Genomic DNA, 25,700 nt, shown 5'->3' with positions numbered 1-25,700 from the left:
AAGGAAGATAGTAAAAACTACTGTGTTGCCACACATTAGTTATATAGGTTTAAAAAAAAAAGGCTACTTATTAGATAAAAAGAGTATCAATAACTTTTTATTTACTTACATGCTACACAAGATAAAGTTCGGCTTTCTAAAATAAAACTGTGCATATTTTATGTACCTAATGGGAAATTATTAATTATAAAAAAAATTTTTAATGGTGAGAAATTAGATCATTTTTATTTCAACAGAAAGCTAAAAATTCTAAAAAGATCAAAGAAAATAACACAATTTGAAATTCGTCCAACCCTATCAATTTGTCTTTTTTTATATACCATATAAACTGTCTCTAATTTGAATCTTTAAAAAAAAATAAGAGTTTTAAATTATCAAAGTAGAACCAACAAACTTGACTGCTTATCAGATATACCTTGCTAGATATACCAAATAATTACTGTGTCTTGCCTGGAATAAAATTGATTCCCATATTCTTAAAATAACTCATTCATAATCTTACATATCTAACAAATGATGATTAGTCTGTTTCCCTCCCAACAGAGATAGATGGGCAAAATACATACACATATTCACAAAAGGAGAGAAGAATTAACACAGGATATCGAAGATGTACAGGCAGATACTGTTAGTCACAACCCACTGGGAAAGATATTTCCTGCAGGGGTTAAAAAACAGATGCCTTAAGGGACATCCATGTAGTTCCAATACACACACATACACACATTTCACTGCAGATGATCTTGAATATATAATGGTCAGTGGGTTTCTGCTGATGGAATATAAGGCTTCCAAAATTACTCAAAACATCAAATTATGCTCAGGACTTTGAGGGGTGGATACCCTATGTTCTGTTTAATGTGTATGTTCCATTGCATATATTTTTTTTTAACCAAGTATATCTTTATTTTAATAACAGGCCAAGGACTAAAAACACTTTAGAGAGGGCTATTTTTCTACCTCAGCAAAACTACAGAGGACACGCTAGATTGTTGGATGACCCTAAAGCCTAAGTTCATTCTATTTAAAAGATCTTAAACCCTTAAAAAAAAAAAAAAAAAGTGGAGTGGAAGAGGGAAATACAATCTTTTCTCTTTTAAAGAAATAATGAATCTTCCATACAAGCATAATGGTGTTCATCCTTGGCTAAAATGAATTAAATGAGTTTTCTCCATTTTGCCCAAGTTGACAATATATTTCAAATTTCTAAACATTTTATACATTTCAATAGGTCAACACTTATACTCCTTCCTATCTGCACTTCTTTCACAAAGTAAAACATCTCTCGACAACTGCTAATACGGTGACAATACCTGACCTGAACTGCATTTCTTTTACTCTTAATCTAAATGTTCTACTTGCAGACAATTAAACTAACTGTTGTTGTAGACAATGTTCTGCTCTAAATGAGGCCCTGAACAATTATGATCACATTTGCTTCCCTATTTGAGTACATCAGTGTGTATTGCATGATTTTTTACCCCTTGCAATAAGACAGTTACGTTCTTGAAAGGGCTGCCTGGTGGCCGGAAGACTAGGTCTACTTTAGGTCAACTCGTTATAAGAAAACTTCAACAGACAATTCTTCAACAAAATTAAATTGTTATTTTAAAGGCTAATTCTTCTTCCAAAAAGGGCAAATTTTTTTTCAGAAAAAAAGTAAGACATCCCCAGTGTTTAAACGTTTTCCCCTGAACTCTTGAACATTTAAGACCAAAAAGAAAAAAATCAAAATTCATAGGAAAATGAAAAATATCAAAAAGATTTCTGATGTTTAATGCTTCCTATCAGCAAATACACCATCTGGTATACTCAAGCGCTGTTCATTCAGTTTAAATAAAGCTGTCTAAAAGTTCTTCTTTAAGCCAAACATTAAAAAATGAAAATGCTTATGTTAACAATGAATGAAGCAGAGTAATTTATTGCTATTAGAGCACAACTGGCCAGCGCCTTTCAGCAGTCCAGGAGAAAAGCAGGACGCCTTGCTTCTTTTGGAAACTTGATTGGCATCACTTTCATTTTATGCTGTAGGTTGCGTGGCTGAGGCATTACATACAGCAGAACATTTTAGGTACTTATGCTAATGGTGATAAAAGGATCATCTGATTCTTATTTTCATCATCCTTAATAATCTTTTCTTCTAATCTTCAAATAGATCTGTAAGTTTTAATCAACAATTTCACAAATATAAATTTCCCCACCATTAATCATCCTTTTTCAAAATCCTTATGGAGTGAATTACTAGCTGAGAGGGGATGCCAATTCTAGTAAGTGAATGTTACCCAGCAGGGATATAAAGCTGTCAACACCATGGTGCTCTTGCTTGCTCTAAACTCTCTCCCAGCCTTCATATGTTTTTTAAAGAGATATTAGCCTTTTTTTTTTCCTGACGACCTTCTATAAAAGCTGACTGTCATACACATCTGAGCACTTACATTTTATTACATACATGCTTTAAAACACACTGCTTAGATAAGAGCAAAATATCCTAGAAAGTGTTAGAAATACAAAGCAAAACTGATCTACTTTCTAATAATCGTCTAAAGCTAACCACATTGTAAACAACACACTAACTTTTAAGTCCCCTATTAAAAACACAACCCTGAAGACTGTGATAGTGTTTCTATCAACCTCAACTAGTTAAATCCAGACACTAAAAATAATATATTTTTTAATGAAAAAAAAAAACCTTTCTCTCCCCAAAAAAGCAGAACGGCAGCAACAGAATTACTACTGCAACCAATGCATTTAGAAACATTTATTCACCTACTTATCAAAAGCAGTAAGATAAATTGTCACTTTATTGGGCAACCAATTAACTTAATGATTCCCCCTATTTTAGGGGGAAAGCACTTAAAGAGAATCACTACAGAGTGACAAATACATCCTCCCAAATTTTGAGCTCTGTTTTTAAAATATATATTATAATAGCCATCTTTACAACATTGACAATACTGTGATATATCTGAAAATGGTAATAAATGATGCAGAGCTATAAATATTTTTGTAGTTATCTATGCATATCATATTGCTTCATAAAGAAAATTTAAACAAAAGGAGTTAGGGTAATAGAAATATGATCTATTTTATATTTACTCTATGTTACAAAAAAATTTCTTTCAATTATAAAAGGGTCACTAAATAGAAATATACTTTAAATTTAGAATGTGCATTTTTAAAAGGCTTTCCTTTCTCCAATCTATACACATGATTAAAAGAAAAAAAAATTAACATCTCAACATACATTTGGAAACTATATAAACTTAAACCCATAAAATAATCATTAACATTCAATATGAAAATTTGTACTAGCGAAATTTTATGTTCTTAGTTGTTATATTTTAAAGCTTTCTAAATTAAAATCTTTCCAAACAATCTAATACATTCTATAGAGTAAAACCTTTCTTTAAAAAAAATCTTTAAAAGTCCACCATATGTAAACTATTTTAACCACTTTATTACTAACCATTATAAAGGGTACTTACTGAGACAAAATAATGTCACCTTCATTTCCAGTTTGGGAAGCAGCTAATAAGACCTTTGATATTACTAAATTAAGTTAAAGCTTAGAAAAAATGACTAAACCAGCTTGTTGAAACAAATTTATTATTCCTCACCAAGACTTAATAATATTTGTCTATATCAAATTTACAGTAAGTGGTCAAGTGTTAATTATATTCTCAGAAAATATGAAAAGCAACTGTTTTACACTGAAAGTGTCCCTTGTCAAGAAAATTAGGCAGTTTCTTTCATAATTCTATACGGTATAGGGGGAAAAAAACCTTGTTTTAGGAAAGTACAATTGCTAACTATTACATCCTAAAACATTTAGGGACTTATTTCAATTTAGTGAGTTTTATGAGGTCCTCAGAAAGAAACCAAAATTTCAGTCCAGTTTTGTTCTTAATGCATAAGGCCAGTTTGAGAACATGTCCTCTCCAAGGATTTCCAAAAGTTTTTCAATCCAATATTACCAGCACTTATCATATCATCTCACATTTGGTTCCACCTTATTCACCACATATTTTTCTTTCTTATATGTATATGCCAAAAAATGATATGAAAAGTCCAAGGTTACTGCTTTAGTCTTGAGACAAGATACTAATAAACATCATTTCTAAAAAGTGGGTCACAGAACTACCAAGTTCTTTTGCTTTATTAAAGTATATCTTCAAGTCCCTAAAATGGAAGATATATAAGCCACAGTCTACAGCTAAATAATTTTGTTAAAGCTTTAAAATACTACGAGAATGAATGCTTCTCAAGGGAGATGATTAATGTAAGGGACTAAGGCAAACCATCCTCTGTGTCTATCATGAAGAAATAGTAATAGCAAAGTAAGTAAAAATAAAAACCTATTCTTTTGTAAAGTGTCCGCTGTCTATTTATAAAATGCTTTTACAAGGGAGTGGATATTTCGAGTTAAGACTTTACTTCAAAATACATTCTATGGCTATTTAGAACCTGGAATTGGAGCTGATCACTAACTTTTGCCAGGGCTTTGTTTCATCTCAGGCAGGCTAATATAAGAATTAAATTAAATAGTCTGTTAGTGAGAATATTAGGGAAAAAAAACCTTTAGAAGTCAAAGAAAATTAAACTAGTAATTTATCTCAAGCACACAAAAAAACTACATGCCATGTAGAACTGTGCATTTTTTATGTCAAAACAACTAAGCAAATTGCATGTAAACCTCAAAAATATTTTAATAAGGTTTACATTTCTTGCATATCTTTATTTTATAAAATTACTTTTCCTAGCCACTTTAAAAGAAAGTGATTTTTTAAGTAGTAAAAACTACAAGAGATTTTCTTTAAGTAATATTAAATTCCTGGAAAGGGAATCAGCATGTAGCCAGTAAGACCACTACACTACTTTTACCTGTAGTGCTATAATCCAAAACAAAGCTACGAATGCATATGACTTTAAGCTTTATTTTTTTTTTAAAGGTAGCCTTAAAGCCTCTAAGGCCCTGACAGATTCGTGGTGATTCTTAATTTCCCACTTGAAATGTGGCTGGAAATATTCTCAGTTGTTAATCATTTGTCTCGAAGCACTGTCCCAACTACAAAGTAACACCAACACTCTTTTGCTCCAGTACTAGGCTGAGCATTAAACATCAGTCCACAAAAGCGAACGCACCTAAACTTCATCCCTACAACAGATACTCTGAGGCAAGGCAAAATAGTTAAATCACTGAAAAGCTCTCTAGGAAAATCTAAAAACAGTTAGCTGGCTGTGACATAAACCTGCCAACACCTCAGCACACAGTGGCAAAGTGCCCAAAAAATGCCACCCTCCGGGTAAACCGCTTTCTTGTTTTAACTCGGGATGAAGCTACCAGTTGCAGATGAGAGGCGACGGGGGCATTATTTGGCAACCTGGAATTCACTTCCTGTAATCCTACACCGCGACAGCGACTAATCAACCTGAACCCTGACACCCGGCCTTTATCACCCGGCCGCGGGCTGCGCGCGCCTCCCTGCTCCGGGCTGTTACCTCCCACGGCCTTGGCCACGGCGCCGTTGGGCCTCCCGCGGGCTCCCATGGGGCTGCCGTTCTGCTCCAGCCGGGCCACCTTCACCGGGGGAGGCCCCTTGACGTCGGGGCTGCCGCTCCGCCGGTCGGGGCTGTCCCGCAGACACGGGCTCTCGCTCCGCCGCTCCATGCTGCTCCGACTCGGAGACAAAGTTCCCACCGGCAGGTCGCAATAAAACGCGCAGGGACCTAGGGAGGGGGCGGGGGGGGAGGGAAGGGGGAGGGAAAAAAAGAGGGAAAACCGCTCACACACGTGATAGACGTTCAGGCCAGTGGCAGAGCGCTACACCACTGCCACACAAACTTCCTCCCACGCTGCCCGAGGGGCCCGAACCGCGAAGCGGTCCCAATCTTACACTGGGCGGCTCAAAGGAAGCCCAGAACTTGGGGTGTTGAGACTCTGCCCATTCGCTGCTCCCCAAGAGAGCCCTCGGTGACGACGTCCGGCCTCTCGCCCGGGGCGCCCAGAAGTAGTCCATTCATTGGGACAGGGTTGGCATAAACCATTCTCGGGTACAACGGCCTTGCTGTCTAGGGGTCAGGGTTGCGGCAGAGAGAACTTTGTAAGAAGACATCTCATCCACTCGAGATGGGATGTACACAACTCGGTAAGAAATCGAATTAACCACGTGATAAATGCGCTGTGAATCGCGGGGCAGGAGGCAAAGGCCTGGCAAGAAGACCCCTTGAATCCCCGCTTTTTACCTTTACCAAGCACACACTGGGACACACAGACACTTTGCACAAAATCAATCCTAATTCCACATTAAATAGAATCCAGAAACACTTGGAAGTATTCATCAGAATAACCTCCAGAATAACCTTCCACAAGGGCGGGGGCTACAAGCGTTATTATTTTGGAACGTTCTTATCTTCATCCAATCTTAAGTGATTTTTTTTAAAAGCTCATCATCTCAAAACACAAAAGCAAAAGCATTTAAAATTATTAGGTGCAGGAGAAGCCTTCGTCAACCCCAAATTTTAAAATCTCTCCAAAAGTTTTCCTCTGGGTCGTTTGGCGGACAGCGCGCACCTCACGGAACCCGCAGATCTCGGCACCCTGGATTTTTGGGGGGTAGAGGAGGGGGAAACACCTGATGAAACGGCACTCACATTGTCACTGACATCCCTGAGAAGCAGGAACCCGGCACAACAAAGTGCGCTGGGAATCCTCGTGGGCGCTCTCGCTGTGGGAGAAGCCGCGTCGCCACGGGCCCAAGGCGACAAGGTGGGGGTGGCAGAGAAGAGGTGAGTAGAGAGATGTAAAGACGGAGCGGGAGGGCTGCGGGTGAAGGTTCTGCCCGCACTCCCTCGGCTGCGCTGTCCGAGAGGGCGAGAGCTGCAGGGAGGGAACTTAGCCGGACCCGGGGCTTCCCCGAACTCCCGAGCTTGGCGCGGGCGCCTTCGCCCTGCGTACTTACTGCTCACGGTTTTTCTGTAACTTGGCTGGCTGGGGCTCTGTCCATGGAGCAAAAGTAGAGAATCCAGGGTGGAAAGTTTCTGGTGCTTTGCCTTGCAGTGTTCTCCTAGTCTTCCTTTCTCTTTACTCCTTTCCCTTTCCTCTTCCCCAGGTCCTAACGTTTAAGGTCCTGGGTCAGGGTGTCTTCTTAGTGCGGAGATGGTTGTTATGATGATGATGGGGGGGGGGGGTAGGGGGAGGAGGAGGAGAGGAAAAGGAGGGCTCCTCTAAAGGGGCACCCGAGCGAGCGGGGGAGGAGGCGGCGGAGGAGGGGAGAAGAGAGAAGGAGGGCTGAAAAGCCTTTTCACACCTTCGGGAAGGAGACGGGTTCTGGAGAGAAAGGGCTGAGAACTGGGAGGCGGCAGAGGCGGGTCGGGGCTGCAGCTTCGCAGGGCTGCTAGCTCGCGAGGAAGCGCGGCCGGAGCCGTAGGGCCGGTGCCACCGAGAGTCGAGAAGGCGCAGGGACCTGGGACCGCACGCGGGATGAAAGCGTCGGCCGCCCAAGCCGTCACCTCCAGCCTCTCCCCTCTCGGCCGCCGCTGCTAGCAGCCGAGCCGGACTCACTGACAAGCCGCAGAGAGAGACACAGTGAGAGGGAGATGATTATTAGTTGCGTTGAGTCATCAGGCAAAGTGAGTCCTTTTGGGTTGTCCTCGGTTTCCGATTTCTCCCCCTCCCCCTTTCTGTCCCCAGATCTAGCGCCTTCAAAATAATAATTTGGGGTGGGGGTAGGGGAAGTCTCTGGGTTATTTCGGGATGGGGGTTGGGGGGGAAAGATCTAAACCCGAGCCAGACTGGTCCACCGCATTGAAGGGGGAGAGTGGGGAGCGGGGAGGAGGACTGGGGAGGTTGCGGGGGGAGGGGGGCCCCGCCTGGCAGGAAATTAAACATCAATCAATCAATCGCTGTGAGCCCGGCGACCCAACAGCGGCAGGGCTGCAGAGGAGGCAGAGGGACTGGCGAGGGGAGGGTGGGAAGCAGGGAGGAGGGAGGAAAAGGAAGAGGACAGTCGGCAGTGGGAGATCGGTGTGGCGAGGACCGCGCGCGCGGGGCGGCGGAGGACGGATGGCAAAGAACCGAGTGCCGCGCGAGGCGGTGGCTGCGGCTGGCAGATGGGTGCGCCCGGGAGCAGGCGGGCGCCGGGACCCGAGGTCTCGTCCTCCTCCTAGTGTCGGGTCCAGGGCGCGGCCGCCTCGCCCAGCCCCGAGGCGCACTCTTCTCGGCGCGGTGGCGGTGGCGACACGGCAGGCGCTGGTTGCCTGATCTCCCAGCGAAGGTGCAGACCCATACGCAGGAGGCAACCACGGTTGCCTCGGCTCCGGGTTCTGCTAACTGTGAGGAGTACTTTCGACTTTGGAGATAGGAGGGCTATCGCCTCCCCCACCCACCGCCTCCGCCCACCACCCACCGCCTCCGCCCCTCCGAACAACTTTTCCCGGTGCCTGCGAGCTCCCCCTCCGCACGGAGCCTGCCGTCCGGGCCCGCCGCGCCGCAGCAGTCCGGGGAAGGCCGTTTCTCCCTCAGAGCCGGCACGGCCGTGGGTCCAGAACAATAGGCCGGGCGTCCCGAATGGCAGGAGCACCAGCACTGTCCGCCGGGCTGCGGGTGGCACAGGAGAGGGGACTGCAGGGGGGGGCGAGGGGCGGGGGGCATCCCTGGACGACGTCCCTGGAGCGCTTGCAGCGCCGGCGACATCTCGAGCAGCGCAGCCCGGGCTGCCGGCAGGCCGTGACGCGGTGGCAGCGAGGGGCGGTAGGGCTGTCTGTCCTCTGGTTGCGTGGCTGGGACTCCTGGGACCCCAAGCCGCTCTGGCCCTGGACTGCGAGCGTGGGCAGAAATGTGCGGTGAGGACCTGGCCTCCCCGTCCCGGGGGGAGGCCGTGCGGGGGGGCGTCCCCAGCAGATCCCGCGAAGGCGTAACTGAGCCACAAACTTTTGCCGACTCCCGCGGCCGCGGCTGCAGCCGCCCGTAGCCCGGCTCCAGCCGCGGTGCTCATTTAAGGTGGCGCGGGCACTAGCGGAGCAGGCCAGGTTCTAGCCGCGCTTTTGTCCCTAAGATCCCTCTGGGACGCGGGGCCTCCTTAAAGAAAGCACGTGGGCAGGGGCCGCGGCCCCCGCGAGACGCCTAGGGAGCGGGCTGACATTCGTGGTCTTGACCTGCGGCGGGAAAATGCAGGCGCGTCCACGCCGCTCTTGAGTCCAGTGAAGTCCCCCTCAGCTAGCGGCACCTCTTGTCCCTCTCGCACACCTCGTTCTCCTCCCTAAGCCTCCGGACCCTGAAGACTCCCCACCAACTCGCCGCCTAAGCCGCCGGGTCCCCCTTAAGAAGCGTTGACTCTACGGCGGCGCCAGAAGGCCAAACTAAATTCAGTTTCGGGAAACGCACTCGGGGGGCAATTATGGAAATCCTGGTCTGGTGCACCCCAGGTGGGAAGCCGCGTCAGCCTAGTAGTGTACCCCGGCTAGGCCGCCATCCACGCGCCGCACCTAACCGATGGGCGGCGTGCGCGAGGCCATCCCCTCAAAGCAGGGGACTGGGAGGCGACGGAGGCTCTGGAAGAGAAAGGGTCCCAGAAGCGAAACCTGTCCCCGGCCTAAATCTCAGAACCCGGATCCCGGAGAACCCCGCACCCAGGCGCCGCCCACCAAGTTCCAAAGGAGCCCTAGGCGACCCGGGACGCGGTCGAAGCGGAGCCGGGAAAGGAAGCGAGAAGGATAGAAAACCTTCGGGGAGCCACCCTGGGAGTTTTAGGTAGCATTTCCTTTTCCCTGTTTTTTTTTTTTTTTCCTCCCCTTACAAACCCCATCCTCTCCTCACCATCTTCCCCCCAAATGAAAGAGTTAGAGAAAACGCACAACTTGAAGTCTGTGAGAACAAAGTGATTCAAGTAAACCAACTCGAGGTGATAGCTAAAAGGTTTGGGGCTGCAAAGAAACAAACTGTAAGTTCGATCGACAAACTTTTTTTTTAATCTGTAATATCAAGTTGGAATGAGAAGGAAGTGTTGCAAAAAACCAACTACTACCACTGTCCAAGTTTGAGCCCGTTTACAATATGGGGAAAGGCGCATTTCTTATTAATATCTTAACGATAATAATGCTGTTTCTTTCCTTACCTTGGTGTTGAACTGCAGAATCCTCCTACGGATCAATGTCCAGGAACTTAGAAGAATTGGTGATATTAGGACTTCAGTACTGCTGGAAAAAAATGCAAATGGTTTAGCCAGGATCTTTCCTGTCTGATTCGTCACTATTATTATATCTGATGATGTGAATGGTTGGAGCGATTCAATCTTAAGTCATTAATGAGCTATTTTATAAACACCACTGTCTGAAGATCTTCATTTACATTTTGCGAAGGATCACTTCGCTAACCTCACAGGCTTATGTCAACAGCATGATTACGGGACTTCAGTTACACTGTTATAAACAACACAGCCGTATTGTTAATCGGTTAATATTTTATAAAGTGTAAATATTTTATTATGTTTTGAAGGGAACTATTGATTCTAAATTATTAAACCCCTCAGAAGAGCGATTTAAATAAAGTTTAGAATTAAGTGCAATTAAATGTACATTATGGCTAGTTTTCAGATTTTGCACACTTTTAAATTCGTTGATTTTCTCTTTACTGGAGTTTACTCTTGTTCATATTTGATAGTGAACAAATATATCATTTTGGGCAAAAGAATGCAGAAATTTTAAATTGCATTTAACATAGAAGAAAATGTCAAATCTGTGAGTTATTACCGGAAATGTATTTTGAATGCTTGTGGATTTGTGTTTAGAGATTTTACACATTTATTTTGATTTAAAAAAAGGGAATTCTAGGAAGTTTTGTGATATATACCCGTTATGTTTTTTTCCTTACGTTTTTGTCCCTAATAAAGGCCTTTTCTGTTTCAAATTACATAAGCTTTTTACTGTGCAGTTTTTGTATTGACCTTATTTCAACTGAAGTGAGCAATTATTTCCAGCATGTTTAATTTTGACAATAAAATTTTAAATAACATTTTTACCTTTTGCTAGGATATTCGACTTTAAAACAAGAAATAAATTATGATTCGAAAGTTTTGTTTGGTTTTATTTTGTATTCCTCAAGTGGTTTACTTCCAAACATTTTAAAAACAAAATCACACTCAAGAAAAGAATTGGTTTTAATTACTTTTTTCCAAAATAATTTGATCCAAAACGTATTTTTGCACATTACGTGACAGTTTGCTCCAGTGGTCAAAGCATAAAGTTCACACTGGGGGACATTTTTATCCTTCAGATTGCTTCTCATTGACGTTTTTGTCGGGAATCTTCTCAGACTTTTCCCCCCTTCCTCCCCTACAACCAATTTTTTTTCATATGTTATTTAGTCAAAGGTCGCCTGTCTTTCATAATCACACTGAGATTTGTTATTTTAAAAATCAACGAGTCTTTATACGCTGGGCTTAAACATGCATGTTTTTCTCTTATTTCCACGTTCTCCCTTTTTCTCTCTTTTGTCAGGCCTTTCTTCTCCTTTCTTTATGGCCTGCACTTTTTAAGGACAACATTTCTTGATTTCTGCGTCTCACACCAAGTTTTGCTCTGTGCTGGCTACTCTGGCCAACCTTCCTCCCCCAATGCCCGTGCGGGATGTCCTAGGCCCCACTGCCCGGGATTGGGGTGTCGGGTGCGGGGCGTGGGATTCTGGCTCTGGGCCCGACCTCAGTGGCCTCTGAAGGCCCAGCAACTATCGCCAGGCTCCCAGGATTTCACGTCCGTCGGGTCACCCAAGCAAAGAGGCCCTCCTGGCCGTGCGCTGTCTCGTAGAGAACATGAGAAAGTTGTGCCGCGTTTTCCTTCCACTCCCGCAATCACAGGGAAAATTCAAAGGGAATTGCCAGCGTCTAAAGCCTTCGACGGCTCCTAGGAACCCACGCGGGCCTGCCTCTCCCCCACCCCCCGCCCGGGGCTTGCTCTGCTGGGGGTGAGAGGAGGCGGGAGGGAATCGTTCCTTTCACATGAAGCCCACACCAACTCTGAAGCCAATTTCCGCAGCTGACTGTCCGAGGAGAGTTGGGCGACAAACATTTTCGCGGACCGCATAAATGCCCGGGGCTTGGATTGGAAATTGGATGCGCAGAGGGGACAAGGGCCTGGGGCCAGAACGCCCCTTGAGGAACGCGCCTAGAAGGACCGATCAACTAGGGTGGGCTCCTGCCTTTTTCCCAGACTGCCCCGGGGCGTTTGGGGACTGGCCGGAGTGCAGGGGCGGGGGACACTTACTTAGTTATCCGCACGCCGCCTTGTTGGCATCAGAGCCGGACAAATCTCAACCCGCGCCAGGCAAAGATAAATTCCTCCTGGCTCCAGGGGCCTGGGCGGGGGCGGAACGGTGAGGAAGCCGTCGGGCCACCTAAGGTAGGGGGCAGTGGAGGTCCTGTTCCCACCCTCTAATGAACGAGTCCCTGCGGCCTGGACAGAGAGATGCGCCCCGGGAGACGGCTGACTGGGGAAAGGTGGTGGGCGACTAGCCCACCTAGCAGGCCAGAGGGCTGGGGGTCAGGGGAACGGACAATGCAGAGCCCCAGAGGGCGGGAGGGGGACTCAGGAAGGTCGGCCCAGGAGTTGCCTCAGGCGAAGACGGGGAGCTTTAGTCACCAGGGTCCCAAATGTAGGGGATGGGAGAGGGCATCGGGGGTGAGGCTGGCTGCCCCGAGCGAGGAAAGCGAGGAGATAGGTTTCCAAGCCAAGAAAAGTCTTTGGGTGGAAAGGTTTGGGCGTGCTTTTGCCGCGGCGCGGGCTGGGAGGCCTGGGAGGGCGGAAGGCCTGCGGGCTCTGAGCACTACTCTAGGGACACAAGACAACGCCCCCAGGGCTCCCAGATCCCACCATTCTTTTTCAGAGTCAAGAGCTTAATAGCTGGATCTCCTTCTACAGCCACGCAGCTAGAGGTTGACTGCCCTGCTAAGCTATTTATTTTTATTTGTTTGTTTGTTTTAATAGAAATCGACTTTCAGCCACGGGTAACAAGGCAAAGGGGGAAGAAAACGAAACGCCAAAGGAGCCGCCACTACCTCCCAGCCCCCACCCTGGGGGGCGGGGATTGGAGCCGAGAGTCGCGCTCCCGGACCTGCTGCTTTTTCTGTTGGGAAACATCGAACCAGGAAGAGAGGGGGCGATTTCATCTGCAAACCCCGGGCCCAAGGTGGCGGCTAAGAACCCCGCGGCCTCGACTTGTTATCACGGCCCCGTCACCCTCAAGCCCGGGTCACAGCCCGTGTCCCAGACAGGAGCTGAGGCGTCCTCTCCCGACAGCGCCACCTCGTGGGCTGCGGCTCGAACCTGCGGCGCTGCTTCAAACCGCCGCGTTCGGGAGCCGGTCTTCCGCGTTTGTCCCAAGTCCTGGGGTTCAGGATGCTTCGGGGAGGCGCAGGTCTCCGGCTCGGGGCACAACCGGACCACCCAACACTAAAGCGCGCCTCGCAGACAAATCATCGGCCCTCTCAGTTTGCCCCAACCCCTTATAATGAGAAGTAAACCTGGAAAGCCCAGGTCACGGCGCCCCACCTGCACCCCAAACTCCAGGCAGGCCGACCGGCACAGTCGAGCGCTGCGTCACCAGTAGCAAGGGCGCGAAATCCCAGGAAGCCGGGTCCGAGGCGGCCCTAGTACTAGTGGCTCCCTGAGCCTTTTGAGGTTCTGGGCCCGCGCCCGTCTCAAACCGCGCCCAAGAAAGCGAGAACGCCTACTATGGGACCCAAGGTCCCAGGCACTTACTGGGACCGAGGACCAAGCGAGTGTCGTTCTATTCGGCGGTCCAAAGCCGTCCGGAGTGGCGTGGAACCTGGAGGGCTTTCTGGACTGGCGACTCGCCTGTTCTCTTGATCTCACGAAGCCCAACTAACACCCTCTCAGTTCTCCCAGGCTTGACCCCCAGCTAAGGCTCAGGTGGCGTTGACACAGTGTCCTGGGGCTAAGTTCTTCCCCACCCGCGGTACCTTGCCTCCGAGCCCAGCGGCCAAGCCCCGCTGAGCTGGGCATCACCTGGCGCTGCCCCCGCTCCACATCAGGACTCGAGAGCCCCCATGTCGGCTTAGAGGACTTCAGTGGGTAGGTTGGGTCTTATTTTAAACAAATTCAACTGTCCCCCGTCGCGCGCACACGCACACACACATACACGTATTTTGGAACTGTCAGCTATGGAAAGGGACAATGAGGCAGAAAGGTGGAAATTCACCTGGTGCCCACCCAATTACGAAGCTCCCAGCCCCATACAGAACTGGAGAGAGCCCTGAACGCCCAAGCAGCCGCACAGCGGGCGGCCAGCAGCCGCACTTTCTCAGGGCGCCCGGCCAGCCGCGCCTGCTCGCGCTCTCCCGCCCGGCCGGTGCCCAGCGGCTCCCGAGGGGAACGGCGCGGGCTGGGCAGCCGAGTTCTGGCCCTCGGCGTCGGTCTGGCCTGCTCATCCACGCCTTATCACGGGCTGCGACCTGGCTCTAAATTCTAATTTCTTAATTCTAATCCCCGTAGGCCACGCGGAGCTGTCTCCGAGCGGGCCAGGCCCGGCAACCCTGCCAAGTGGCTCACCTCTGCTCGCGTCGCCTGCCTTTGCCCCCGGTGCCAAGGACCGAGCGAGGGGGCGGCGGGGTCAGGGCGCGGATGCCGTCTGCTCTCCTCCAGGAGCCGACAGCGGGTGCCTGCGGCGTCGCTCGTCCAGCCCTGGGGCTGATTTAAATAACTAATAAGCTCAGAGAAATTTTATGAGGGGAACTTTTCCTTTTAGTATCAATAAAGCCTAGTAATTGGGTTTGTTGGTTACCTAAGCTCGAGTTTCGCAGTCTCTCTCTCGCTCCCTCTTTTCCCTCTCTCTCTCTCTCTCTCTCTCTCTCTCTCTCTCTCTCTTTCTCTCCCCCCCCCCCCCTTCTCTCTCATTCAGAAGCTACGTTTTAAAAAACCAGCAACTGCGGGTGCCACGGTGCGTTTGTGCCGGGAGTGTGTGTGTGAAAGTTGTTTCAAAAGTCCTTCGCCTGGAGAACAATCATCATTGTCGCTCTGTGGTGAAGAGTTTTGAAGGGTGAACTGTTGTTATTTCAGAGAAGAAAAATGTTAACAACAATTCAAGTCTCATAATACAAGTGTAATATAAGGGAAGGGGGGTCCTTAAGATTTTTCCCTTTGGATGTGACAAAGACATTTGCAGTGCTTCCTTAATAGTTTGCATTTTAATTAAGTCTCACTATATTTTAACTTCAACTCCTAGATTGTAGTGATAGCTTTTGTTTTCAGTAAAAAAAACTTCTATACTATAATGCCTTCTAATTTTTTGTTTTGATTTTCTAATCTTTTTGAAAGCATGTTCTTAGTCATAAAGAATTTTTGCACCTGGGAACTATGCCTCAATTAAAAAATATAAAAGACCCTTCATGAATAATTGCAAATAGCCCATTCGTTCGTGTCCACAGTTGTTGGCACCTATACAAAATCTCAGAAATTTAAAGGCAATTTAAGCATGTTTCTCTACAATCACAGTGATATATAGTTTTTCATCTCAGTTGTATGGAAGTAAAAAAACATATATATTTTAAAGTACTTTAAAGAAAAGCGTTATGCTAAAATTTACCTGAACTTATATTCCCTACCAGATATAACATAGCTTGTGTCTGCCAATGTCAGCCTAACGAAATGAAGAGTATTTCTGAATCAGATTATTGTTGGGGGTCAGAAGCTGGTCAATGAAAAGCGATGAAAATTCAAGTTTGCAAACCAAGAGGGTGGGGGAGGGGGGATCAGCTCCTGAAGTTCCCAGGAACACACCTAAACCTGTGCACTCATATCTTCAGTGTTTACATATTGAGGAGAACTTTTCCTTTCCACTTTTAGTTTAAAAATTGATGCACTTTCCTTAGCTCGGCTTGTTTTAGTCTGTGAGACTCTAAGTCAGCCGAGGATTGCTTCTGCCAGGTAACTTCCGGAGGCCCAGAGTTATTTGTAGATAGAGCCCTTTGCATGTTCCCAGCAGAGATGGTGTCTTGCCGACCCTTCTCAGTGCTGCCACTTCCCCAGCTTCTCCTCCCTACCCATAGGTTTAGGGCATCAGAGCGTCCGACCCTCTTTTCCCTTTTCCAAATTACGCCCCAGTGTGCGCTTGGCTGCCAAGGGAGCGTACCTTGAGCTGTGGGTGTATACACCCCGTTCCTGCTTTCCCAGAGGGTTATAGTCAACTTTCCGTACCATCTGCTCCAGGCTAGGCTCCTGTTCCCACCCACCCTTCCCAAAGTTGCTAACTCCAAGCTCCTCATGCTCCTGCCACAGCGGCCAAGTTTTCAAGGCACTCACCCAGGTGGCCCATTGTCCCCCAAGCTGGTCATGTTAGGGAAGGACATGTTCTCTTGGTGCTAGCCTCTGAGTGACAGGGAGTCAAAAACAGTATCAGAGAAAGATGTAATGATTGGGAAGGAAACTGCAGGGCTAAATAATGTAGTTAAAACTCAGAGCCTTGTCAATGGGCAACTCAACCTCCCCAAAAAGCCTGGGGCCTCTCCTTCCCTACCCTCCCTTTCCTTGCACTCAGGTCCCACCCTGAGCTGCAGTACCCCTACAGAGCTGCTCTGTGAACCTAGGTTATCCCTAGGCTTTTAACTACCATAGTCCCATTACTTCCCTACAAGCCTGTGTTTTGGTTTCAGTTATGCTGTTTTCTGAGGTCGTGGAAACTCCGCTTTTTTCTTTTCTCTTTGACTCATTCACACTCTTTTTTTTAAAGAGCATCCCCCAATCCTGGCTCCTGCCAGACCCTGTGCCACCTCCTAGAGCTCTATGTCCAAGAGGAGAAGTGATTTGTCTGTTTATAGCAGGTTTAATTAAGATAGTTATATGCCATGAACTCTTTGGGCCCCAATCAATGCATTTTGATTTGGAAAGTCAAATAGAATCACATCTTACACTCCTGGGGCCCAGGTTGGGCCCCACCCAGGCTGGAGACAGACGTTGTTGTCTGTCTACACTAGCCTCATAGGACTTGGATGAGTCCCCCACAGCTTGTTACCCTGTTTGTCCCTGTGACTTCCAGTTGGGTTTTCCCACAAGATTGAGGCCTTTCTGGCAAGGATGTGAAAAGCTGAATACCCAGAGCACTCCTGGTGGCCCTTGGCTAAGGAGCCAGGAGCCTGACTTCTGTGGATCTGGCTTTCCAGCTGCAGAATTGCCTCCCCAGCCCCAGGCCTTAGTCCTCTGCCCTCCCTTGCCCCAACCCTGCAGTTTTAGGGATAGAGAAGCCAGAGAGGGCAAGTATCTCCTTTTTCTCCCAGTTCTGCATCTAGTAATATCCCTCCCCCGAACTCTCAGACTTAAGTGCTGAGCTGCAGCCGAAGTGTTTTTCTAATTTGTCATCATGGGAAACCTCAGACAACTGCAGTGTAAAACTTCAAGGGCTTCCAGGGATACGCTGACTTCAGACACTCAGTGGAAGGGGTGGGGGTGGGGGTGAGGGTCTGGGACAGGGAAGCCCACGACAGACATCCCAGCCTTCTCAGCTGGACTTTCCTCCCTCTGTAGCCCAGCTGCACCCGTGCACGCACTTGTCCACCCTTTCTTCCCTTCTACCGGGCCTTCAGAGGCATCCCTGCTACTTCTTCGGCCCTCAGAGAGGAAAGAGACTGATCGCCTCAAGGTGTCTCAGCCTGTTCCTTTACCCCAACTTTGTCCTGAAACCCAGAACTCAAGGGCCAGGGCTATGCTGCCTGAGGTGTTCCTTACGACGCCTCCTGCAGTGTGTGCACCTCTACTGTTCCTCTCAGACTTCCACTTACAGCCCCCAAGGCCAGCGCCCATATCCCCACCGCCCCTGCTCATCTGACCCCCGGAAGCTGCAGATCTGCCAGTAATTTCATCATACCATCTATAGTCGATTCTCTCGGTTTTTAGTAGATTTGAAATTTAACAAGGGTAACCTTATCTTTTATTTTAAGATTTCAGGCGCTTGAACAATTCTGAGCATGCCTGCAGGAGGTCTCAGAGGAGTTGTTCTGAAAGCTGCTGGGACAGCCACCTTGGCCTGACAGCTTCGGGTCTGGAGGACTGTGCGCGTTGTGGCTTCCGGGGCCTCTCCAGTCCCCACCTCACCCCCGCCCCTCCGTGGCCTCCGGCAACCGCGGTAGGAGGGTTGGGTTGGAGAATAGAGTTAGGGGAGCTCTCTTTTTTTTTAATCTGTCTTTATTTCTGTGGAGGACTAATCCCTGAACTATAAGGGTGCAGTACTTGGCCCCAAAGCGCCCTGTGACTCGCCCCTCCCCCGCGTGTCAGGCAGCAAGGAGTGACAGTCTGGCAGTAGCTCTGAGCACGCAGCCTGGCAGGGCATTGGGCCTCGGCGTCCAACTGAGGCCCAGTAGCCCTGCTCCCATGTGCATCTTGCCTGGGGTGTTTGTGCGTTGGTGTGGGTGTTGGGGAGAAGCTGGGCTGGTGCGGTACCCAGCCTCTCACCGCCTTCCCGCGGGGGCTCCAGTATGAATGCAGTGAATGAATTCATGAATCAGCTCCACAGCGGAGGGGTCGGAGGAACAGCCTTCTCGATTAAACGGGCTGTGGGCAGCTGTGGTCGTCTGCCCCCTCCTCTCCTTCGAGCAGGCGTGAGGTGGCCCGGGAGCCCCGCCAGCAGCCCCCGCCCCTCAGGCGGAGCTCGGGCCCTGGCAATCTCTGCACTTTGTCATCACGCCCGAGTATTTGACATTCGCAATTATCTGCAAATACCCTGATCGGTTTGTATATGAAACACTTTTTTTCCTGCCTAAAGTTTGGAATCTGGTAAGTTTCAGACAAGTGGTTGCGGGGGAGGTGACCCGGGGGACCGCGGGGGACCGGCCCGGTGAACCCTGCTTCGCGAGGTGGGCGACGAGAAGGGACGGCCCTGCGCACCACCCCCTCCTCTCCCAGCCCCGCTCAGAGGACAGGCCGCTCGGAGGTAAGGAAGGGCCCGTTCGCGACCCTTGGGTCCTCGTTTGAAAGGAGCGCCCCCTAATCCGTGTGAGGGGGAAGCTGACAGGGGAGCGGAGATCCCACCAGAGGCAAGGCCCGGCGGTTAAACATCTTGATAACCGGAAAGGGCGCTGCCCGGCCTGGTTGCCATCACCCAGAGTGTCAGTCACCTGCTCTCGACCCCGCCGCAGAATTACCTGCTCAAAGAGCCATCCCAGAGAGCCCTCTTCTCTGAGCTCTTCCCTGCGCCGTCTGGGGGAAGTAAACCGCGTCCTCGTTCAAAAGAAGCGGATGTTCCTTTGACCCTCCTCCGCCCCTAGACGATTCCTAAATCCAGAGGGCAATGCCAACCCCGGGATCGCTCACCACTCCTACGTCGCAGCTTCGGGCTACCTGCCTATTGCACAGCCCGTCTACAAAAAGAAAAAAAGAAAAGTGGTGGGGCGGGGGGAGGCGGGGGAGGATAAAGAAGCGAGATCACTTGTCTGATTCATCTGCTGCCTTAGGAACCTGATCCTGGCCCCTGGCTGAGCCTAGGGGCCTCGAGCCCGGGGACTGGACGGCCAGACCGTGCCCTGGAGAGGTGCACACAGCCACCTCACCCCACCCACCCCGGGGCTCGAGTTTTACTCGCCAACAAGCGGAACTCCTTTGCAAGCCATGTATCAGCAACTTTAGAAAGAACCATCTAACCTTTCGTTGAAGCCCCCTCCCCACTCACTAAGTTTGTGGCTGTGCTACACACACTGGGCTGAGCTGCCTTTCACACGTATTACTCACATTTTCTGCGAAAGTGGGAGGAGGAGCAGGTTAGAGAAAAGTGTGTGTGTGTGTGTGTGTGTGTGTGTGTGTGTGTGTGTGTGTGTGTGTGTGTGTGTCCTGGGGAGGTGGTGGATGTATTGCAACACCTTCAAGAAAAACTGGGAGGGGAAGGGGAGTTTAGAAAGTCTGTCTTCAGTAACAGCCCAACCGCCAAATCGCTGGCTTATTCTGAGAAGGAAGAGAGAAGAGAGAAACAGGCGGGAAACGAATCCCTTCCCCCTCCCCGCGGGCTCCCTCCCAGCGCCCTCAGCCTAGGTTCCCTGGGCTGAGAAACGAGTGTGTCCTGGGAAGGCCGTCAGCTCTCCCGGCTCTAGCTCGGCCCCAGGTGGGCAAGAAAGCGCGGGGGGGCTGGAGAAGGTCTTTACAGTCTCCCGTGGCGCCTCTGACACGTGGAAGCCCCACGCAGATAAGGTGGTTGAGGCGACTTCTCCACTCACCGCTCACGCGTTGAAGCCCCTGTCTGAGATTCCCCCAGCGGCAGCCCGCAGTGCCTGGAGTTTGAGCTTCCTTTCCCCAGACTCCTTGGAGCTTGGCCTGTCGTTTGAGTCGGGCAGCCGACACCCACCCAGGGCCTCGCTTCGGCAGGGGGATGCCTAGATGGGGTACAGGAACCCTTGGCTGCCCTGAGACTGGCGGGTTCCTGCCTGGATGGGGGGGTGGGGGTGGGCGGGGGGTCGCAATCTCAGCGCCACCGGGCGCGGTCCTGGGGACATTCACTGCACCTCGTGCTGCCTCCAGGGAGACCCTTGCTAGGCCAGCGGAGGGGACAAGGGCAAAATGACCCGTGCCGAGTGACACTTTCACCACTGTATTTCGTGTTGTTTTTTCATGTCCCTATCTTTGTTAGATAGGTGTGTGACTGCTATATTCCACCGGCTTACACATTATCCTACATAAAATGCCCCAACGATTGGGCTATGCTTTGCAAATCTGGCTTCCCAGGTGACCAGTCTTCTAGATTCTGTTCTCTACCCACCCACCTCGCCCTTGGGTACCCAGAGCAGCCCCCATTTTGGCAGAGTTGATGGCTGTTCTGGTCCAGCCGAGGGCGCATCGCTCAAATCTGTGCATCCGAAATGCACCTTCGCCGGAGCTCCCGCACCGCGCGGCTCCTAAACCAGCTGGCCTTCCCGAGCACGTGCAAGCATTCTCCCTCTTTGAAACGAGTTCGCCCCCTCGTCTTTCACTCCAAAAGGCTTTGCCTTCTGGGCGCTACTAGAACCCAAGACCCAAAAGAGAAGTACTGAAGGCGAGGGCCGGAGCTCGGGGACTCCTTTGCTCACCTGAACTTGAGACATTCGAAGGCCCCAGTTAACTACCGGTTGTATCAGGGCCGACGAGTGCAAAGTGTCTGCACCCCGGCGGAGGCCCTCGATCCCGAGGTCCGGGTCTCCGAGGGGATCTGGGGTCGGGATGGGCGGTGCTGACTAACTGCAGCGCTCGCGGATCCCAGGCCGGAGAAAAGGGCGCCGTGTAATGAGAACAGTCGGTTACCTCTCCAGGGATGGCCCTGGCTTAGTAATTTAAGAAGTGCCTCTGAACTCAGGGAGCGCGTGTTGGGGTACCTCCCTGCACACGCGTACACACACACACACAAACACACACACACACACACACACACACACACACACACACACACACACACACACCCCACACGCACGCACCTCCTTCCCGGGCCTCGCGTCTTTCCCTCCACTCTGCTGGCCTACGCCCTCCCCGCCTCCGTCCGCCCACCGCGGCCACACCAGTGAGAGGCGCAGGGCAGTCACTTGGTTTACAGAGCCATCGTTTCAGATGTTTATTCGCAGCTAATTGCTGATGCAGGAAAATGCTCGTTACCCGGGCCGAACGCTTCCGCCCTGCGCGGGCGGACCCAGCTGGCGGCAGCTCGATGATCCCACCCGCGAAGGCATGAAGGAGCCGGCTTCAGGGAGGCGGTTATGCCACCCTGGGCCCGGCCACCGGCGCTGCTCCAGATTCCCGGTAGAGGGAGCCGCCGCGGGCGCCAGGCCAGCCCGGGTCCAGGCCTCAACTTGGCCCTGCTGCCAGTGGCAAAACTAACGCGGAGCGCGTGCAGCCTTCTCACCTGCCCTCCAGGTGCGCGCTGCCAGCAGAGAAAGGATCACGGGGCCGAGCCACTAATCCCCGGTTGTTGCACAGCAAAGAACATAGGCGAGGCGGAAGTATATTCTTTAGGTCCAAATAGAGTTAAGGAACTTCGTAAGCGAGAAGATCACCTCCTTTGCCCATATCCGGTGAGAAATACACCCAATATATTTATTCCACCACCACTACCCGCCTGTCCCCTGCCAGTGGTTAAGAACTGCCCTTAGTTCCACAAATTTTGAGTCTTATTTTAGAAATTTTATGTGATCTAATCCCTTCTCATTGTTTCCAAGTCCTTTCCAGGAGCTTTAGACTGTCCCCGCACAAACTAGGAACTCAGAGGAGACCAGCTGGTTTTGCTGCAGTAATATCACAAGAGATTCTCTTTCATTCTGACTCCACATGCTTAAGTAAGGGTTTGGAAGCTTTCATTTTAAGACACGACCAATATTTAGAGAACAATCCTAATCTAGGGGCAAGCAGAAAGCAGTTAGCTGGACTGTGAACCCACAGACCACCCTACTGTGCCCAGTGTGGTTGCACACCAGTGCTACGGGGCCAGACTTCCTGGTCAATACTCCCACAGATAAAAACCTGCAAGCTCTTCTTTCACAAAAATCCATCCTTCCCACAGGAACCCACAACTCATAAGAGCTCTCCTAATGTCAGGTCCTCAAAGTCTCTTCAGAGAATCACAATAGCAAAGAATTTCACACTAATAAGGAAACTTAAAGACTGTCTATTCTAACAGCTGTAGTATACTGGTGAATACAGGCAAAGGATCAGAAGTCAGGTGAGGAAGCCCAAATGCCCAGTGGTGACTTCTGACCCTCAGTCCAGTACACTTTTGACTACAAGTCACTAGATACACATTTTACTGTTGTCATTATCCGTGTAATTATTATGTTCCCACATATTTTAGGGTTCTTAGGAAGGCATACTCCTTTAATAATATTATAATAGTAACAAAATCTACAAGTTCTGTGTGAAAAGAGAATTGGCTCAAAAGGAGGCTGAATTTTAGAAATGAAGTTACACATAGCTTTGAAGCGTTTGGGGAAAGACTAAACAAAAATAGTTGTATTGTTTTATCCCAATTTAAGAATATTTGATATGTTCAAATATATGTCTAAATGAATAAAACAACAAAAAAATGGGATTGTTGGTATTATAAAGGCATTCTTTCAAGTTGTATAGTTTTTCTCCAAAAATCAGAGCTAATTTAGTGCATTTAAGTGTTTGTTTATAGATTTTTAAATGTTACATTCTGGTGTCATTTTTAAGGACCAAGAGGAAAGAATATACATATTTCTAAAATCAGATTTGAAAATAAAAATCTAATTTCTAAGTTGCTTTAGCCACAGTAGGGAAATTTCTTGAATGAAATATTATCAGATAAGCCTACAGAAAACACTCCCAACTATTTTTATAATAAACCCTGAGATATAAATGATATTTTTATCACTTTCCATGATTACCCTCTTATTATTTTTTGATAAGGTCATTACAAAAATTATTATTTACAAGGACAGGCCACTATTCCTTTTTGTCTCTGGTTCACAAAGGCAAAAAGATGCATTATCAAATGGAAATGTCTCGGTCTCTTTCCGTAACTAATGTCGGATCTTTAGCAAATGGCGCTGTGATGTCATTGAAATGGGTATTGGACAAGGTACTAATTGATTTATTGATTTCCCTTCTTCAATGTCCTTTGGGAATTGGGGAGAAGAAGGAAAAGCATAGGTTGGCTGAGATGTGCAATACTTATTCTATCACATACATACACAAAAATTATATTTGGCTGATAAAATTGACAATTCAGAAGTATTGCTTATAGAAATTCATAATGGAATGACATTGAGGCTACTCAAGCTCATCAACCTGCTTCTCCCCACCGCCCCCCCCTCCGGCCATTTTATTTGCCCTCCCGAAGGCAACCGTTTAGAAGTCCAAAAGCACCAAGTTTTCGAGCAGCCTACATACAACAATGGGAGCAAGAGAAAAACAGGAGATTCTCTAGGAAAGAAACAGAATTGACATGTTTGCTTTCAAACACACAACCCCTGCTCTGGTTAGTCCTGCTCCAGGGCCCTGTGAGCTCCACCGGATCTCTGAAGACTGACACTCGCTGTGACTCTCACAAGGGGTCTCCGTGGTCCGTGGGCTGGAGTAACTTCCCACCTGGGGGGTCTGAGAGCTTCCTGTGGCCTAAACCTCTGATGGTTCACAGCAGACTCATGGCAGTAAAGAAAATAAGGCTGCTCTGATTGTCTTTGGTTTTGTAGAAGAGGATTTCAAAGCCAGACTTCTTTCAACCTCAATCACTGAACCGGTTTTTGAGGAGAAAGACTTTTAATCCAAGTCCTGTTAAAAATGCCAACTAAACCGCCTGGAGAAACTCTACATTGTAACATCTGCCTAGGAATTACCACACACAACAGTATCTACAGCAAAGCTGAAAATATATGAATAAAAACAAACCTCAGACTTCCTCTCCCTTGGCACTCCGTATGGGTGAGCTGCATTGAGTAACAGGGAAGATTTACTATGATGCATTCTCATCACAACTGCATATTACTTTGTTTTGCCTGCTCCCTCCCTTTATGCAAAGAAGAATTGAAACTCTGCCTTCCAGAGCTTTCTGTTCATTTAGCTCAGTTCTCTGGGTTTAGCACCATGATCTAGGAAATCCCTACACACTGAGTCCAATTTTCTCCACCTGTATCTGTGGGAGTGGGCAGAAAGCTATGGTGAAGAGAGTTTCTCTCTCCCGCCCCCTAGTAGAGGGGTGTGCTTCCAGAACAGGTGGTTCATTTCACGCCAGTCAGGCCCCTCTCTCCCTTCCTGAGGCTGGATTTTAGGCCTTCTCCAAGGGAAATTGGATGGGGATAAAGAAGGATCTGGAACACTTCCTGCACTCCTCTCCTCACCTGGAAGACTGGAGATGAATAAGATGTTGAGTAGGGAGTATGATGGAAAAGAAAGGAGAACTGAGATCATTCTTAGGGAGGTTAAGCCTGTGTGTGCCAGGAGCTAGTGCAAGAAGCAATTCTTTTTAAAAAGATTAAATGTACTTAAATAATAGTACCCATCTTCCTGCAATGGTAACCTTAATAACTATTATAAATTCTTAATATTAATGTAAATATTGGGAGTGGGGAGTGAAGCACTATGCTTCAGAATCTTAAATCTACAGTGTTCATCAATTCTGTCTTTGCCACCTAACTAGCAATGTAAACCTGGGGAAGTTAACTTACCTCTCCAAGCCTCATTTTTTAAAATTTTTCTTTTTTTTTTTTAATTGAAGTATAGTCAGTTTACAATGTTGTGTCAATTTCTGGGATACAGCATAATGTTTCTGTCATACATATAATACATATATTCCTTTTCATTATGGGTTACTACAAGATACTGAATATAGTTCCCTGTGCTCCACAGTATAAACTTGCTTTTTAAACTGTTTGTTTTTTTTTATTTGTTTTTGTTTGTTTGTTGGGGGAGAGGTAATTAAGTGTATTTATTTATTTATTAATGGAGGTACTAGGGTTTGAACCCAGGACCCAGTGCATGCTAAGCATGCAGTCTACCACTGCACCTCAGCTCCAAGCCTCATTTTCGTATCGATCAAATGGACATGATATCAACAGCTATCTCATAAAGTTGAGAGGATTAAATGAAGTATTATATGTAAGTTGTTTAAAACTGTTTTGGAAACATAGTAAACACTGAAAATATTCACTATATTATTATGGTATGGAAATTGCTAATCCAATTCATCCCCTCTCTTTTTCTCTCAATTCATACTGAAAAATCACTGAAAGTGAGTGAAC

The 25,700-nt window shown here is 48.2% G+C and overlaps 1 protein-coding gene and 1 long non-coding RNA gene across 3 annotated transcripts in view; one reads left to right on the top strand and one right to left on the bottom strand.

Annotated features, from left to right (window-relative positions):
• SATB2 (SATB homeobox 2) overlaps positions 1-7,431 on the bottom strand; it is a 177,283-nt gene extending 169,852 nt beyond the window's left edge. Inside the window, exons 1-3 of one of the 2 annotated variants that reach the window (XM_031452061.2) lie at positions 7,308-7,431; positions 6,960-7,112; positions 5,500-5,727 (exon numbers count right to left, since the gene is read on the bottom strand). In XM_031452061.2, coding sequence (XP_031307921.1) covers positions 5,500-5,668 — 169 coding nt within the window. In that variant the 5' untranslated portion in view covers positions 5,669-5,727; positions 6,960-7,112; positions 7,308-7,431. Of the gene's footprint in view, positions 1-5,499; positions 5,728-5,894; positions 6,070-6,959 lie in introns of both variants that reach the window. The other variant, XM_064485121.1, reaches the window with a different exon arrangement.
• Positions 7,432-8,700: 1,269 nt separating this feature from the next.
• Positions 8,701-10,911, top strand: LOC135321154 (uncharacterized). The gene is made up of 2 exons (XR_010380675.1): positions 8,701-9,748; positions 10,131-10,911. It is a non-coding gene; the product is annotated as an uncharacterized LOC135321154 (long non-coding RNA).
• Positions 10,912-25,700: the final 14,789 nt, after the last annotated feature.

The sequence above is a fragment of the Camelus dromedarius genome, chromosome 4 (genome assembly GCF_036321535.1).
Source record: "Camelus dromedarius isolate mCamDro1 chromosome 4, mCamDro1.pat, whole genome shotgun sequence".
NCBI classification, from domain to species: Eukaryota; Metazoa; Chordata; class Mammalia; order Artiodactyla; family Camelidae; genus Camelus; species Camelus dromedarius.
This window is presented reverse-complemented; position numbering and strand designations above follow the sequence as displayed.